General features: G+C 40.2%; 1 protein-coding gene across 6 annotated transcripts in view; it reads right to left on the bottom strand.

Annotated features, from left to right (window-relative positions):
* Window positions 1-15326, bottom strand: part of DAB2 (DAB adaptor protein 2) — a 200597-nt gene that overhangs the window by 15810 nt on the left and 169461 nt on the right. For all 6 annotated transcript variants that reach the window (XM_069555978.1, XM_069555981.1, XM_070289340.1 and 3 more), the window contains exons 2-8: window positions 7515-7707; window positions 6358-6497; window positions 5163-5261; window positions 1705-1836; window positions 1163-1243; window positions 362-388; window positions 65-118 (exon numbers count right to left, since the gene is read on the bottom strand). In XM_069555978.1, coding sequence (XP_069412079.1) covers window positions 65-118; window positions 362-388; window positions 1163-1243; window positions 1705-1836; window positions 5163-5261; window positions 6358-6497; window positions 7515-7605 — 624 coding nt within the window. In that variant the 5' untranslated portion in view covers window positions 7606-7707. The remainder of the gene's footprint in view (window positions 1-64; window positions 119-361; window positions 389-1162; window positions 1244-1704; window positions 1837-5162; window positions 5262-6357; window positions 6498-7514; window positions 7708-15326) is intronic.

The following is a 15326-nucleotide window of genomic DNA, read 5'->3' as shown; positions in this document are numbered from 1 at the left end:
AACATCTTTAGGAAGTAAAACCTGTGTTCAGGTAAGTAAGAATCACAAAAATTCACATACATACCAATTTCAATTTGCAAGGTGGGTCATCAAGATTCATTAGGGCATCACTCCCATTCTGAAAAGATGGCAAATATTAAAGATTCAATTGGTGAGTTTTCTCTGTGCAATTTAATTTCCTAGTGTATTAACTTATTAGCAGTTAAGATTTTGGCACTAATCATTCAATTGTACATCTTCTAAGACGAGGGGTCATGAACGCACAGTAATAAGCCAGGAGGGAAGTCTGCTTGGGTAGATGGCAAACAGGGCTTATACATACGGCACATGCAGTTCACAAGAACAAGAGATGCTCTTTTACCTCTACTGTTTTGTTGGCTTCTTCCATCTAAAAAGAGAGACACAAATTCAATGATCTTAATAAATTATCGGTAAAGTGAGTTCAAAGTGAAAGCAACAGTTGCTCAGTCATGTCTGACTCTTTGCGACCCCATGGACTATACAGGCCATGGAATTCTCCAGATCAGAATACTGGAGTGGGTAGCCTATCCCTTCTCCAAGGGGTCTTCCCATCCCAAGGATCGCACCCAGGTCTCCCACATTGCAGGCAGATTCTTTACTAACTGAGGCAAAAGGGAAGCCCAAGAATACTGGAGTGAGTATCCTATCCCTTCTCCAGCAGATCTTCCCAAACCAGGAGTCGAACGTGGGTCTCCTGCACTGCAGGTGGATTCTTTATCAACTGAGCTATCAGGGAAGCCCAAAGGAAGTTCAAAAGGAGAATAAATATACCTATGGGTTCACAGGCATAAGGCATAAGAGAGTCTTGCGTTTGATTTCTGCCCACATTCCCCGCCCCTCCTCATATCAGTACTGGATTTAAATAGAGCCATTACACTTGGTACTCATGTACAGTCCTTGGGATCAATGTGAAACTTATAAGGAGAAAAGACAAGAGTCAGGGACTGGAAACCAGAAGGGCCTAACTATAACACTCATCCAGTGCTCTTAGGAAAGAAGAGAAATACATTTCCTTACATTTTACACTTTGCAGAGCCACATAGAAGCCAACTTTCCAGAGAGGACATATGTTCACATAATGTTAGACACAGTCTTGAATATTGTATTAAGTTTAATAAGGTCTGTATGAGACAGTACTTGCCTTTTTCTTTTCTTCTTCCTTTTTCTTTGTATTATAGATAACTTGGAAAAGGTCTTTCAGATCAATGACTAACGGCTCGGCCTGAAGCAAGACAAAGCATCTTTATCAGCATTTTAATCTATTTTCTTTCTTTTGTTCCCCATCACTTCTGCTTAGTATCAGTTTTTTCCTTTCTCTTAAAGCTCCTTCCCTCTGGTCTGTGGGAGATCTCCACCACTCTCACCCCTATCCCCAGAAATATAAAGTATACAGATAAAACAGGAAGTATTAATATAATCTTCCAAGTCCTTTCAAACTTTCTGGGAATAATTCACTATTGTTCTAAACTCAGCAATGACCTTATGACAAGACAGCCCTGGTGCCACACATTACATGGGTATCATGACACTGAAAGAAGATCCCTTAGACCAATTATAGAGAGTCATCCTCTGAAGCACCGTTTAGTCCTACATCCAACTGTTTCCAGCAAGTTCTCTAGTTGAGAGACAGACACCCTCATGCTTAAGTCCCCCTCCAGGCATGCCTCAAGCATCAGAGCTTACCTGTTGCCCTGTCTTTATGGCAAAAAACTGGTGTTGGCCTTCTCCTCCACACACATAACCAAATGCTCGGTTGTCTGTCACATCACGGGCAATGAAAGAAATCTTATTTACTGGATGTTCATGTTCTATTACCTTAAAAAAGGAACATCAAAAATGATGTATTGAGAAAACTAGAATCTATTTGCAAGCAAGCAGAACTAAGTATCAGATACCTAGGCATGTATGAAAAGACGAAAACATCTGAATATTTCCCCCTCCTGATTGAAGGCTACATTTATCCTTGCTAGGAAGAGGTCAAAATGGGAAACAAACAAATAACAAACAACCAAACAACAAAAAAAGGGAAACTAACAACAAAGAGTAGAAAACAGAAATGGAAAGAATGATCCTTCTAATACTTCTATACTCTCTCTATCCCAAAGACATGATGCCAAATTGCAAGGAAGAACTGAGGATTAGAAGACCAAGATTTTCTAAAGCAAATATGGGGCATATAACCTCTAAAGCATTCCAAGTAGGTCTACCTTCCAAGTTCAGTTCACTTCAGTCACTCAGCTGTGTCCAACTCTTTGTGATCCCATGGACTGCAGCACGCAAGGCTTCCCTGTCCATCACCAACTACCAGAGCCTACTCAAACTCATGCCCATTGAGTCGGTGATGCCATCCAACAAGGTCATCCTCTGTCCTCCCCTTCTCCTCCCACCTTCAATGTTTCCCAGCATCAGGGTCTTTTCCAATGAGTCAGTTCTTCCCATCAGGTGGCCAAAGTATTGGAGTTTCAGCTTCAGCATTAGTCCTTCCAATAAATATTCAGGACTTATTTCCTTTAGGATGGACTGGTTTGATCTCCTTGCAGTCCAAGGGACTCTCAAGAGTCTTCTCAAATATCACAGTTCAAAAGCATCAATTCTTTGGTGCTCAGCTTTCTTTATAGCCCAACTCTCACATCCATACATGACTACTGGAAAAACCATAGCTTTGACTAGACAGACCTTTCTTGTCAAAGTAATGTCTCTGCTTTTGAATATGCTGTCTAAGTTGGTCATAACTTTCCTTCCAAGAAGCAAGCATCTTTTAATTTTATGGCTGCAATCACCATCTGCAGTGATTTTGGAGCCCCCCAAAATAAAGTCTCTCACTGTTTCCATTGTTTCCTCATCTATTTGCCATGAAGTGATGGGGCCAGATGCCATGATCTTAGTTTTTTGAATGTTGAATTTTAAGCCAACTTTTTCACTCTCCTCTTTCACGTTCATCAAGAGGCTTTTTAGTTGCTCTTCACTTTCTGCCATAAGGGTGGTGTCATCTGCTTATCTGAGGTTATTGATATTTCTCCCAGAATTCTTTTTTTCCCCAGAATTCTTGATTTCAGCTTGTTCTTCATCCAGTCCAGGGTTTCTCATGATGTACTCTGCATGTAAGTTAAATAAGCAGGGTGACAATATACAGCCTTAATGTACTCCTTTCCTGATTAGGAACGTCTGTTGTTCCATGTCCAGTTCTAGCTGCTGCTTTTTGACCTGAATACAGATTTCTCAGGAGGCAGGTCAGGTGGTCTGGTATTCCCATCTCTTTCAGAATTTTCCACAGTTTCTTGTGATCCACACAGTCAGAGGCTTTGTCATAGTCAGTAAAGCAGAAATAGATGTTTTTCTGGAACTCTCTTGCTTTTTCAATGATCCAGTGGATGTTGGCAATTTAATCTCTGGTTCCTCTGCCTTTTCTAAATCCAGCTTGAACATCTGGAAGTTCACAGTTCATGTACTGTTGAAGCCTGGCTTGGAGAATTTTGAGTGTTACTTTGCTAGCCTGTGAGATGAGTGCAATTGTGCGGTAGTTTGAGCATTCTTTGGCATTGCCTTTCTTTGGGATTGGAATGAAAACCGACCTTTTCCAGTCCTGTGGCCACTGCTGCATTTTCCAAATTTGCTGGCATATTGAGTGCAGCACTTTCACAGCATCATCTTTTAGGATTTGAAATAGCTCAGCTGGAATTCCATCACCTCCACTAGCTTTGTTCACAGTGATGCTTCCTAAGTCCCACTTTACTTCACATTTCAAGATGTCTGGCTCTAGGTGAGTGATCACACCATCATGGTTATCTGGGTCATGAGGATGTTTTTTTGCAGTTCTTCTGTGTAATCTTGCCGCCTCTTCTTAATATCTTTTGCTTCTGACTTTCCCAACTCAAACTCAAGTGAACGGCATATCTAAGCTAGAGGAATATTCATAAGGATCCTTTGACAATGGCTCAGACAGGTCAGAGAAACATCCTAAGTGTTATTGGAAAAATTACCCCTGGGACATTCTAGAAGTCACCAAATTCTGTCACAGTGAGACAAGACTATCCTCACTTAGATGTTCATGTCATTATCCAGGAGTGTCATATGAAAGGGCTTATTGATTTAGTAGTGCCTTCCCCTCAGTTCCCTACTCTCATTTATCTTGATCCTTTCAAGCAGATAGTAGGGCTCAACTCTTGAGTGATATTTGTAGGTGCCCAGGATGTGTCTTTGCTTTTGTTTCTCAGTAACCAAGGCCACTGAAAGTTTATATTGGGCATATTGGGAGGTTTGGGAATAAGAGAATGCTTGTGAGGGAAACCTGTCACTATTCTCTGGCAGGCTTATGAAAACAAGAGTCAAAAGATCAGGGGCAGTAGAGACAGCAGTGCATGAAGGTAGCAGAGTGGCTAAGCTGTACCAGGATTCCAGGGCCCTAAGTCTGACCAATGGATTTCTGCATATTAAATAATGGGAATCTCTAGGAAGGGTTGAATAGCAATGGAAGATCTCCACGCAGTATCCTGATACAATAAACTATTGTGTAGCAATGAAAACTCATTTTAAATCGATGAATCTGATGTTATATAGAGTAGAGAGAAGAAAAAAAATCCCAGAACACTTGAAGTATGATAGTTTTTTTGATAAAACTCAAACAAACTGAAATTAAGGAAGACTATTCATGTGATAGAATAATAGCAACCACAGAAAATGAGCAAGGTTACACCTATGGGGTGAGAAGGAAGGGGAGAGGGAAAAAGAAAGGAAGATGTTTTGTTCATCAAGTTCACCCATGACCAATATATTAAAATAGACCCATACACAGATCTATGACAGAATCAGAAACAAGGGGTAAGGATTAATCTCTTAGTCCACAAAAATACCTGACTGATACTGGTATCTATGGTATACTGGTGTTGAGGTTAGACTTATTGACTTCAGGTTCACGGTTCACATCTATTACAGGAAATAAATTTCAAAGTAAAGTATCATGACTCCTCACCTCCTACCCTGTCTGTTTTTTGCCTGTTACTCCTGGAAAAGTGTAGCAATATGTACTTTTTTTTTTTTTCCCTACAGAATTTTGAAAGGGAAAATGGCAGCTGAAATTTACGCCACAAATTATTTGTCAGACTCAGATGGTCAGAAAGGTGCCAGCGAAAGTGAATTCTTACCCCAGTTTTCTCATCAATGATTTTTATTCCAGAAAGGGAAATATTGACCCAGATCCTTTGCTTGTGTTGTCCCTGAGACCGAGCAGCTGCTGCCATTCCCTGATGAGATTGGGAGAACAAGAAAAACTCTAGTTAAAAGCACCCTATGATGCCTCTGATTCTAAAATTTTAAAAGACAATCAGCTTTGTTTTTAGCTTGGTTTACCATCTATGAAGGGATTATGCATCCTTCATAAGAGACAGCAGGATTAAATGGAGAACAGCAAGCTAGGAGATCACTAGCTAGCTATATGAACTTGGGTAAGTCCTTCGAATTCCCTTCCCTTCAAATTCTTCTTGTCAAAGACAAGAAGATTGGACCAGAAGATCTTCAAATGTCTTCAAAGATATTTCTTCTAGGCCTTGTCTTATTTAATGAGTATTACTTCCTTAATGGGGTTCATGCTGCTGCTGCTGCTGCTGCTGCTAAGTCGCTTCAGTCGTGTCTGACTCTGTGCGACCCCACAGACGGCAGCCACCAGGCTCCCCCGTCCCTGGGATTCTCCAGGCAAGAACCCTGGAGTGGGTTGCCATTTCCTTCTCCAGTGCATGAGAGTGAAAAGTGAAAGTGAAGTCGGTCAGTTGTGTCCGCCTCTTAGCGACCCCATGGACTGCAGCCCACCAGGCTCCTCTGTCCATGGGCTTTTCCAGGCGAGAGTACTGGAGTGGGGTGTCATTGCCTTCTCTGAATGAGGTTCATAGTGTGGCAGTATTAGAACTTAAAAATTTAAGTAAACCTAAAGGACTAACACTAAACAGCATTAGTTTCAAAAAAGAGTCCTGAATTTTACCCGAATACCTCCAGGCTCTGAAATTTGGTCTGCTCAAAGGAAAAGGCATCTCTGGTCCTGCTGTACATGACTGCATGCTAAGCTGCTTTACTCATGTCCAACTCTTTGTAACCCCATGGACTGTAGCCCACCAGGCTCCTCTGTCCATGGGGATTCTCCAGGCAAGAATAATGGAGTGGGTTGCCATGCCCTCCTCCAGGGAATCTTCCCAACCCAGGGATCGAACCCCAGTCTTCTGCACTGGCAAGCAGGTTCTTTATCACTGAGCTAACCAGAAAAGCCATAAGTAAACACGAACTTCTAATATCACTCCCTCTGTTGGACATTTGCTTAACATAGCAACAAATTATGCTTTCCTCTGTTACCTTCAGTTTCATCATAGAATCTTGGCTCATTTTATCCCCTCTTGCATCTGGCACATCATCAATGCCAATTAGCTTGGCCTTGTATTTCACACCATCACCTTTGAATCTTGCCAAAAGATATTCATCTGTCTTTTCAGTGCCTGAGAAAAGAAAAAGTTAGAGGATCAAGTTTATACATGTGCTGAAATATCAGCCCCAGGTGTGACCAAAAATGCCGTAGAATCTAAAAATCTGAGTTACATAAATCTTGATTATACTACAATTGATCAGTGCAACATTCTACCATTATCCTTATTTCCTATGAGTCAAAAAAAATATCACACTCTGTTAAACTGTGTATGGCATGGGGTGGAGAGAAAATAAACTCTTAATGATGCAGAACAGGCTGAATTATGGGAAAGTTATGGAAATATGTGAGATAGGATTGGGGGATATTCTGGGATATTCTTCATCATAGTTGTAAAAATATTTTTTAAAAAGAATATAAGGAGGATAATACTTTTTATAATAAAAAGAAAATAAGCCACTGCACAATTTACTAACATTTTTGAACCGTCAATAAAGCAGAAGAGAACTGTGGGTAAATTCCCTTGAAAACCATAAAGATGATTATTTCATCAATATAACTTCTTTTGCTTCTCTTCTCATTCCCATTTCTAAAGCATGGATGTGAAAGGCAAAGAAATCATGGCATATTCTCAAACTATGTATGATTAAGGATGCTGACACTTTCTAGTGGTACTTTTATGTCAAAAGAAGAGGGTCTTATAAAATAAAGATCTTGATTTTTATAAAACAGCTACTTCAGTAAAGCAAAATCATACATAGGTTACTGAAAGATAACCATGTAATACTTAACAGTTGCATTTCCCAACTGAATAATATCTATGAAAGTTTCCCAGCAGGATCCAAGTTGAGGCAATTACTGGATTCATATATATATATATGTGTATATATATATATATATATGTCTTATCATAGAGGTATTGAACCAATCTCCTCTGCTAAAGTCTTACTTTCATGTTTAGGAGAACTTGAGACTTGGCTGAGATTGAATCAAGGCAAGGGCCAAATCTTACTCTCCCTTGAACTTCATCATTCTTCACTGGTAACCATCACTAGCTCCCCTCACAGGGCTCAAGAAGATTTCTCCATACCTTTCTTCTTTTCCTTCTTGGATGGAGCCTTTGGTGCAGCCTGTTGGTCAGGCTGACCATTAGCTGCACTCGTTTCTACTTCGTTAGACATGGCAAGAAGGCAGACGGCCAGCTCCAGCACCAGCGGACTCTTAGTGACAGCAGGCAATCCCTGATGGAGTCGTCTCAAACAAACATAGCCTGCTACAGACGCCTGTGGGCAGAGTTTAGAGGCACAATGAGATCACAACACAGCGAACCCAGACTTTATGTCCTAATAGGCCCACAACCAGTGGCTGCTGAGCGTAGTTCTGCAGGCTCATTTTGTTCTTGCTTCTCTGTTAGACTGAACTCTGTCAGCATGGGAGTGGGTAGGACTGTTTCCTTTGTAGTTTCCAAAATGGAAAGAAGGCATCTACTGGATTTTTCTTTAAGTAATTATTCTCTGGTAATGTGATTATAGGTACGACTCCTATGTACAAAATACACAAGCTACAGGATATATTGTATAGATGGGAAATACAGCCAATATTTTATAATAACTATAAACTGAGTACAATCATTAAAAATTGTGAATCACCAAGTTGTACATCTTAAACATATAATGTTTTAAATCAACTATATCTCAATAAAATAAAAACTGTTATTATCTGGCTAAGAAATTCGTATCAGAACTTTGGATAAAAAGCTAGTATTAAAGATAGGGATCAAAATATGTCACATGTAGGGGCTTCCCTGGTGGTCCAGTGGTAAAGATTCTGGGCTCCCACTGCAGGGGGCACAGGTTCGATATTTGGTCAGGGAACTAGATCCCACATGCCACAGCTAAGAGCCCACATGCTGCAGCATGCCGCAACAAAGATGCTGCGGGCCACAAAGGAGAACCAGCACAGCCAAATAAATAAAAATTACAACATTTTCTTAAATGTCAAAAAAATGTTCTCACTGAGTGAACATACTTTGTGCTATTATTTAGCATTATTATCCTCTAAACAGCTTCCCAGGTGGCACAGTGGTAAAGAATCAACCTACTAATGCAGAAGTCATGAGAGATGTGGGTTCGATCCTTGGGTAGGGAAGATCCCCTGGAATGGTAACCCACTTCGGTATTCTTGCCAGGAAAACTCCATGGACAGAGGAACCTAGCAGGCTATAGTCCACTTGGGTGCAAAGAGTCGGACTCAACCAAGCACACACAGGGGTGGGGGCCCTCAAAGCTGTTTAGTTCTCCATAAAGCTCCCCCATGTATCACAGCAGGTAAAACAAAAAAGGGAAGTCATTGTAAGCACACAGAAGTGAATTAACATTTTAAAAGGTTCTGTCACCTCTCAGGAGTGAACATTTCTATACTGCACCAGAGAGCTAGGGAAGGTTAACTTTCTATGTGAAGACAAAAGGCAGAGAAAAGCCACTCACAGTGTGTAATCCTGTGAAGAACACTTGCGGGCTCGTCCACTAGTCTCACCCCAAAAGCTAGTTTCATTCTTTGCAATTTTAATAGTCTTTTGAAACACATACACACACACATACATAAAATCTATGTACGGTTAATGTTATCTGAATTATTGCATTTGACAATTTAATAGTTGATTTTGCTCAAAGACACCTGACTGGTAGGTACCTGGGGAGACAGTCTATTTACAGGTAACAACATTAGCGGACTTGAAGTCCTATTTACCTATGACTTAGTTGGGGGCCAGGCACTATTAGCTCTTTAATTTCATTAATTCCAGAACTCATGGTAACCCTGTGAATAGTATGATGCACTATTATTTCACTTTTCCAGAGGGAAAGCCAAGGCACAGAGGTTTTAAACAACGCAGCTGCTGAGTTAAAACCAGGTCTCCAATCCAGGCTGTCTGGCCCCAAGCCAGAGTTCCTCAAATGCTACACTGATGAGTCTCATACGGGAAACCTCATGTTGGCCACAGAGATGTTCTATTATATACTTGTAGTGTCCCTCACCTCCCTGCAAAAAAGATACACCCAAGTCCTGACCCCTGAACCTTTGAATGTGACCTTATCTGCGTAAAGGTTATTTGCAACTGTCATCAGGTGAAGGCTCTTGAGTTGGGATCATCCTTGATTTGGGAGGGTCCTAAATTCCATAACAAATGTCATTACAAAAGAAAGGCAAGGGGAGATTAGAAGCACAGAGACACACTGCAGAGGTGAATGCAGAGGTAGATATTGGACTGATGTGTCTACAAATCAGGAATGCCAGGATGGCCAGTGTCCCCCAGATGCTAAGAGACAGATGTACAATGAGTACTCTCTCAGCACCTTCAGAAGGAATAAACCCTGATGACATAATGATTTGGGGCTTGTGGCCTCCAGGACCACGAGAGAATAAATCCCTGTTGTTTCAAGTAACCTAGTTTTCGGTAATTTGTTATAGCAGCCCTTGAAAACTAATACAACACCTCTGTTTTTGTGTGTGTCTTAGTTGATTTCGAGTGGTTCCAAGATTTATTTTCCAGCGATGTGATAAATCTCCTAGTTATATTCCTAGTCTTCTAATTTCAGGAAGCCAATAATAATGCTCTCCTTTCAAATCAAGAGGATATTTCCCCATGTTAACAACATCAGACAGTGAGACCAAGCTCTGATCTAAGGAGAAACATCAACATCCATCCTCCTGCATCCCTTTCCTTTCTTAGCTGCTCATCGTATCTTAGAAATAAGGAAAACACTTCATGTGACCCCGTAGTCCTCCAGTTACCACTTCATGATTTAAACAGCTAAAATTGGTGCTCTCTTCCTCTCAAAGGACTGTTCATCTTAATGCTAATCTCAGAAAGTCAGCTCTAACTGCTAATGGCTCTTCTGACCAAATCCAATTACTTTGCTTTCATTCTTTTGAGTGTATCTGACTGCATGCATCGTACACCTACACCTTTTTGTGAGCCCCTTTCCCCCCATTTTTTTGCTCCTATGACAATCTTGAAGCTCCAGTCCATGCATGGCTTACGTTCATTGAATTAGGATAATCTGAATTTTTTCTTAATGATGGCATCCTACATTTTAAAGTAAAGCTTTCCCACTTAATCTTGGGGTTCCTCTTGCACTTAGGACAAAGATGAGACATTGTCACTTTATATTAAATATTTTACCCCTTGTTTCTGTCGTTCAGTCGCTAAGTCGTGTCTGACTCTTTGCAACCCTGTGAACTGCAGTACACCAGGTTTCCCTGTCCTTCACCATCTTCCGGAGTTTGTTCCAATTCATATTCCTGCTTATCTTTAATATTCTTTTCTTTCATTGTTATATAGAAACCCCAATATTTCTCATCTCTTTCAGAAATTTTTTCCTTTTTGACTCCTTTCCTTTTCGAATTAGCAGAGCTGCCTTATCTCTCATTTTCCTATCCATTCCTGTTACTTGTTTGTCCCTGGAGACTTTCACTCCTTCCTGCCCAATTCCGGCAGGAAAGAACCTGGCATAAGAATTTGTTGCCCCATCTTTGAAGTCTAATATCATACTTTTCTGTAGGATATTATTACTGACAAGAAAAGTCTTAGCTCATTAAACATGGCGAATTTTATTCAAAAGTGAGTATTTTAAAGGAATTTGAGAAATGCCACAAAGCTTTTTGAGGGGGCTTGGGAGAGGGAATGGTGGTGTGTGGTTTAGTCATAAAAATGATACAAGATGTAACAACTTATAACTCAAGACCAGGCATTAAATCTGGTGTCAGCAGACAGCTTTCAAATGGAAGAGGTCTACAGTGAGTGGAGCTACCATGGTTTTACAGCAAAAACTTCTTTTGTTAGACACTGAAGTTCAACATTCATAGCAGCAGGATTGTTTTAAGGTACTTGGTATTCTTTGACTATATCCTTTCATGGTTTGGGGATGAGCAGTTACAAGAAGCAGGGAGAAAAAAAAAGATATAAAATGTTCCTTTAGCATCTTGGCGTATTTTTTGAAGAAAAGGTATGTGTATGTTGGGTTGTAATAGCCAAGGGCAGGTCTCTATTGCAGGCTATACAATTTAAAAGTTATCTGTGCTCCCTGAAATGATTGGAAGGTAGATTTTGCCCACAGGCTCCAAGACTCAAAGATAAATCTCTTTATAAAGAAACATTAAAGGTTTACCGAAAAACTTTTAGCCAAAGCGTACAACCAGTTATATGTATAAGAGAGTGATAAACACTCACCTTTCTCCACAGGTTTTAAGAGAAATTCCCTCATCTCAGACCTCCCAAATGCCCAAGTTCCCATTTGACCTGCAGGGAAGCAGAGGAAGTCTTGCTTCCAGACTAAGGTCCCTCTGTACGAATAATCAACTTAAATCCAGTGTTTAAAATTCAAATACATACTCCTTCCAACAATGTTACAGAATTGTCAACTGTGCTCATAAAACCTCTAATGGGTTTTATAATGAATTGATTTTGGGGAAGGCTTTGGGCCTGAAAAAGGAAGCGGAGGACCAGAAGAGGCCCTACCATTTCCTGTGACTACTTTCCCAAATTAGGGTATCGTTGGGAAAAAAACAAACAAACAAAAAAAAAAACGGCATCTATTTTAAAGCTCTAGTAAGGTAAAAGAGATTTTTAACTTTTATTTTTAAAGGAGAACCACTGGGTGTAGGACAACCAGCAAGGATAGTCCTTCTGACTAAGGACCAAAACTGACTGAGGATCAGGAAACACACACAAAGGATGCTATCATAAAACATGGATTACTAATAAAGTCCAAAAACATAATCAAAAAGTCACATGGACTGCCCCCTCACACCATCTAAACCTAGCTGGTTTGTTATTCTAGTTCTTAGGAATGATCTGTTTACTTCTTTAGAAGCCTGAGAAGAGAAATAAGATGATACATATAAAAACAGATGAGAATCTAAAGTTACCGTATATTTTGACCCCTTTTTAAGATCTAATACAGAATAGAAAGTTGTAAATGAAAACTATGTTAAGTCAAAAAAATGAGCTTCATTTGAGTGAAGATCTCTAATTTGGACTTTGGACTTCATGCAAACCATGTGGGGACTTCCCCCTTCATGCCTCAAGAATCAGATGATCAGGAGACATTTTGCAACATTTTTTTTTTTTTTTTGGTTTCTGAGAAAGTTTTGAGAAATGTATACCAGAAGACTGTGTGAGTCACCTTAAGATGACTATGTCCTTTGCACTAGAAAACAATCTGTTATAGTTTATTTAGCACTTAAAGTGATTCATGCAAGTATTTAGAACCTTGGAAAACTGAGCATAGGAACACACTTGTGCAGGGACAAATTTGGCTGGTGCCTCCTTATTCTTCCTCATCTTTTCCATCAGGAGGAATAGTACTGGCATCAGCAATGATTCTAATGAATGACTACAGGGTTCTAAAGCAACATCATGACACAAGTTTGCCCCCTCCCTCTCAGTCTATCTTTTTACCTATTATTCGGAGCAGATAGGAATTTTCCTGGCCAGTCTCAATGCTGGTAAAAGGAATAACTTGAGTTAGAAACTTATTTAAAGGTGGCTCCATTCTACAAATGACAGAGGACCTGTTTTTAATGTTAAGGGGAATAGTACAAACCCCTAAGCTACCAAGCCCTTCGAACACTTGTCCTGGCAGCTCTGTGAAGAGAATGCATCTCCATCTTATGAATACTGAAATAGACTCAGCAACACAAGATCAATCACTAATTAGCTGATGGACTTTAATTGAACATGATCTGTGTTCCCTTTCTTTTTATATATGCTGCTGTTCTTATCTTTTTTTTTTTTAATTCCACTGATGTTAACCTGTATTTTTCTGGCTGCTTTCAGAGTCATAATCCCATGGATTTTCACATATCAGTTAACTTTCCAGAAAGAGACACATAAAACAGACACAGGAAAGGGAGTTAAGGAGAATCAAGGACAAAGCAACGTCGATGTCTTTGCTAGTGTCCAGCACTTTGGAAGGGTCAGAAGTGTGCTTCCTTGTCCTTTGGAACCTTTTGCTTGTCTCAGCTGAGATACTGAACTAGAACATGTGAAATATTAACCTCTAGGGCACATCTTGGGGTCCAAGAGGGCAGCAAACAGCCTTCAGCACTATCTTCAAAGCAGCCTTTTGAGAATAAGGGACCTTGCCAGAAATGGTGCAGCCAAGTTTCTGATATTTGGTACAAAACTAGCCTCCCTTAATTGCTTGAATCCCTATGCTTTTAGGAAAACTGATTCTACCCTGCAAAGACCAAACTGAGTAGACAGTAAGATTTTGCAGACTATTTAATTGTGGAAATGAGACTATGTTAACACACGTTGAAAAGGAGTCCTTAGGAGATTTTCTTGTAAATGCTGACACTGCTGTAGGGGCCTCAGGAACAAAACGTGCCTGAGTCGAGGAGGTATGTACTGGTTAGGCATTTACAGAGAGCACATATCATTGCCTGTAACCCCTGGGAAGGATGCTGCAGAAAGATAGGACTTAGAAAGCTCTGAACTGGAAAACTTCTCCCAGCCTTTGAAACCAAGTCAGACCAGAGTTAAAAGTTCCCCAGACAGTTAATTTGGGAAAGAGGCCAGATAGTGTAGCAGGTCAGAGTTCAGGCTAAGAAGTCTTTCACATTTTCACTACTTTCTAGCTCTGCGGCTTGAGTCAATCTATCTAATATTCATTTCTTCACCTGTAAAATGGGAATATAATTTATAGTGTGGTTATAAGAAATCAATAATAACTGATGTAGAGACCTCAGTGCCTTGAATACAGAAAGCTCTCAACAAGTGGCAACTATGATTAAATCATATCTAGGTTTCATGGACAGTTCAGTTCAGTCACTCAGTCATGTCCAACTCTCTGCAACCCCATGGACTGTAGCAAGCCATGGACTATGTGTCAGGTATGCAGTCTTATATTATAGTTGACATTGCTTTTCCACACCAAGTGTTTAAATGATTTTAGAACAAGTGGGACCGATAAGTAAATAGCTAGTAAGTAGAAACACTGTTAGAACCACCTCCTGTCCAACTCTGGCTTTGTGACTGTAGAAGGTAGGTTCTGACAGGAATGGGATTCCCTGGTGGCTTGATGGTAAAGAATTTGCCTGAAATGCAGGAGACCCGGGTTCAATCCCTAGGTTGGGAAGATCCCCTGGAGAAGAGAACTGTACCCACTCTAGTATTCTTGCTTGGAGAATCCCATGGGCAGAGGAGCCTGGTGAATTACAGTCTATGGGGTCACAAGAGTCAGACATGACTGAGCGACTAACATACACACCTCTGACAGGAATAGGACTACGGGAATAAAAACTACACTAAGTTACCCAGAGAGGCCTGTTCTAATGAATTCCGAGTCAAATCTAGGCCTCCATTATCACCACTGGCAGTGTAAAAGGTCTACCTCACATCCCCTGGGAAACTTTTATGAGGAGGTCTTAAGATGCCCAAATCCGTGACACACCCAGATCCATTAAGCTGGAATCTATGAGGAAAGAGATGTGAGCACCAATATATTTTAAAGATTCGCAGATGATTCTAATGCACTAAGTTTGAGGTATAAGTCTAACTTCCACAATCCTTTGTTGCCTTAAAGAAATAAATACCAAGTGGGTTAGACTACTGAATTGCAAGAAACCTAGGGAATAATTTCATGATACTCTTTTATTATAAGGATTAAGAAACCGAGGGCAAGAAAGAATATGTAACTTGTCTAACTGTTAAACAGCTGGTTGTAGATAAGAGTTGGTACCAGGAAAAATCTAGATCCTAAAATGAGACCAGAGTGTCCTATTTTTAGAATGTATGAGTCTTAAAAAAAAAACCAACAACAAACTATTTTTAATAAGTCCATACAAGGCCCATTATATTGAGACTGAACCAAGAATTAAATAATAGATATACCAAAGA

This window comes from Ovis canadensis, chromosome 16, assembly GCF_042477335.2.
Source record: "Ovis canadensis isolate MfBH-ARS-UI-01 breed Bighorn chromosome 16, ARS-UI_OviCan_v2, whole genome shotgun sequence".
Lineage (NCBI taxonomy): Eukaryota > Metazoa > Chordata > Mammalia > Artiodactyla > Bovidae > Ovis > Ovis canadensis.
This window is presented reverse-complemented; position numbering and strand designations above follow the sequence as displayed.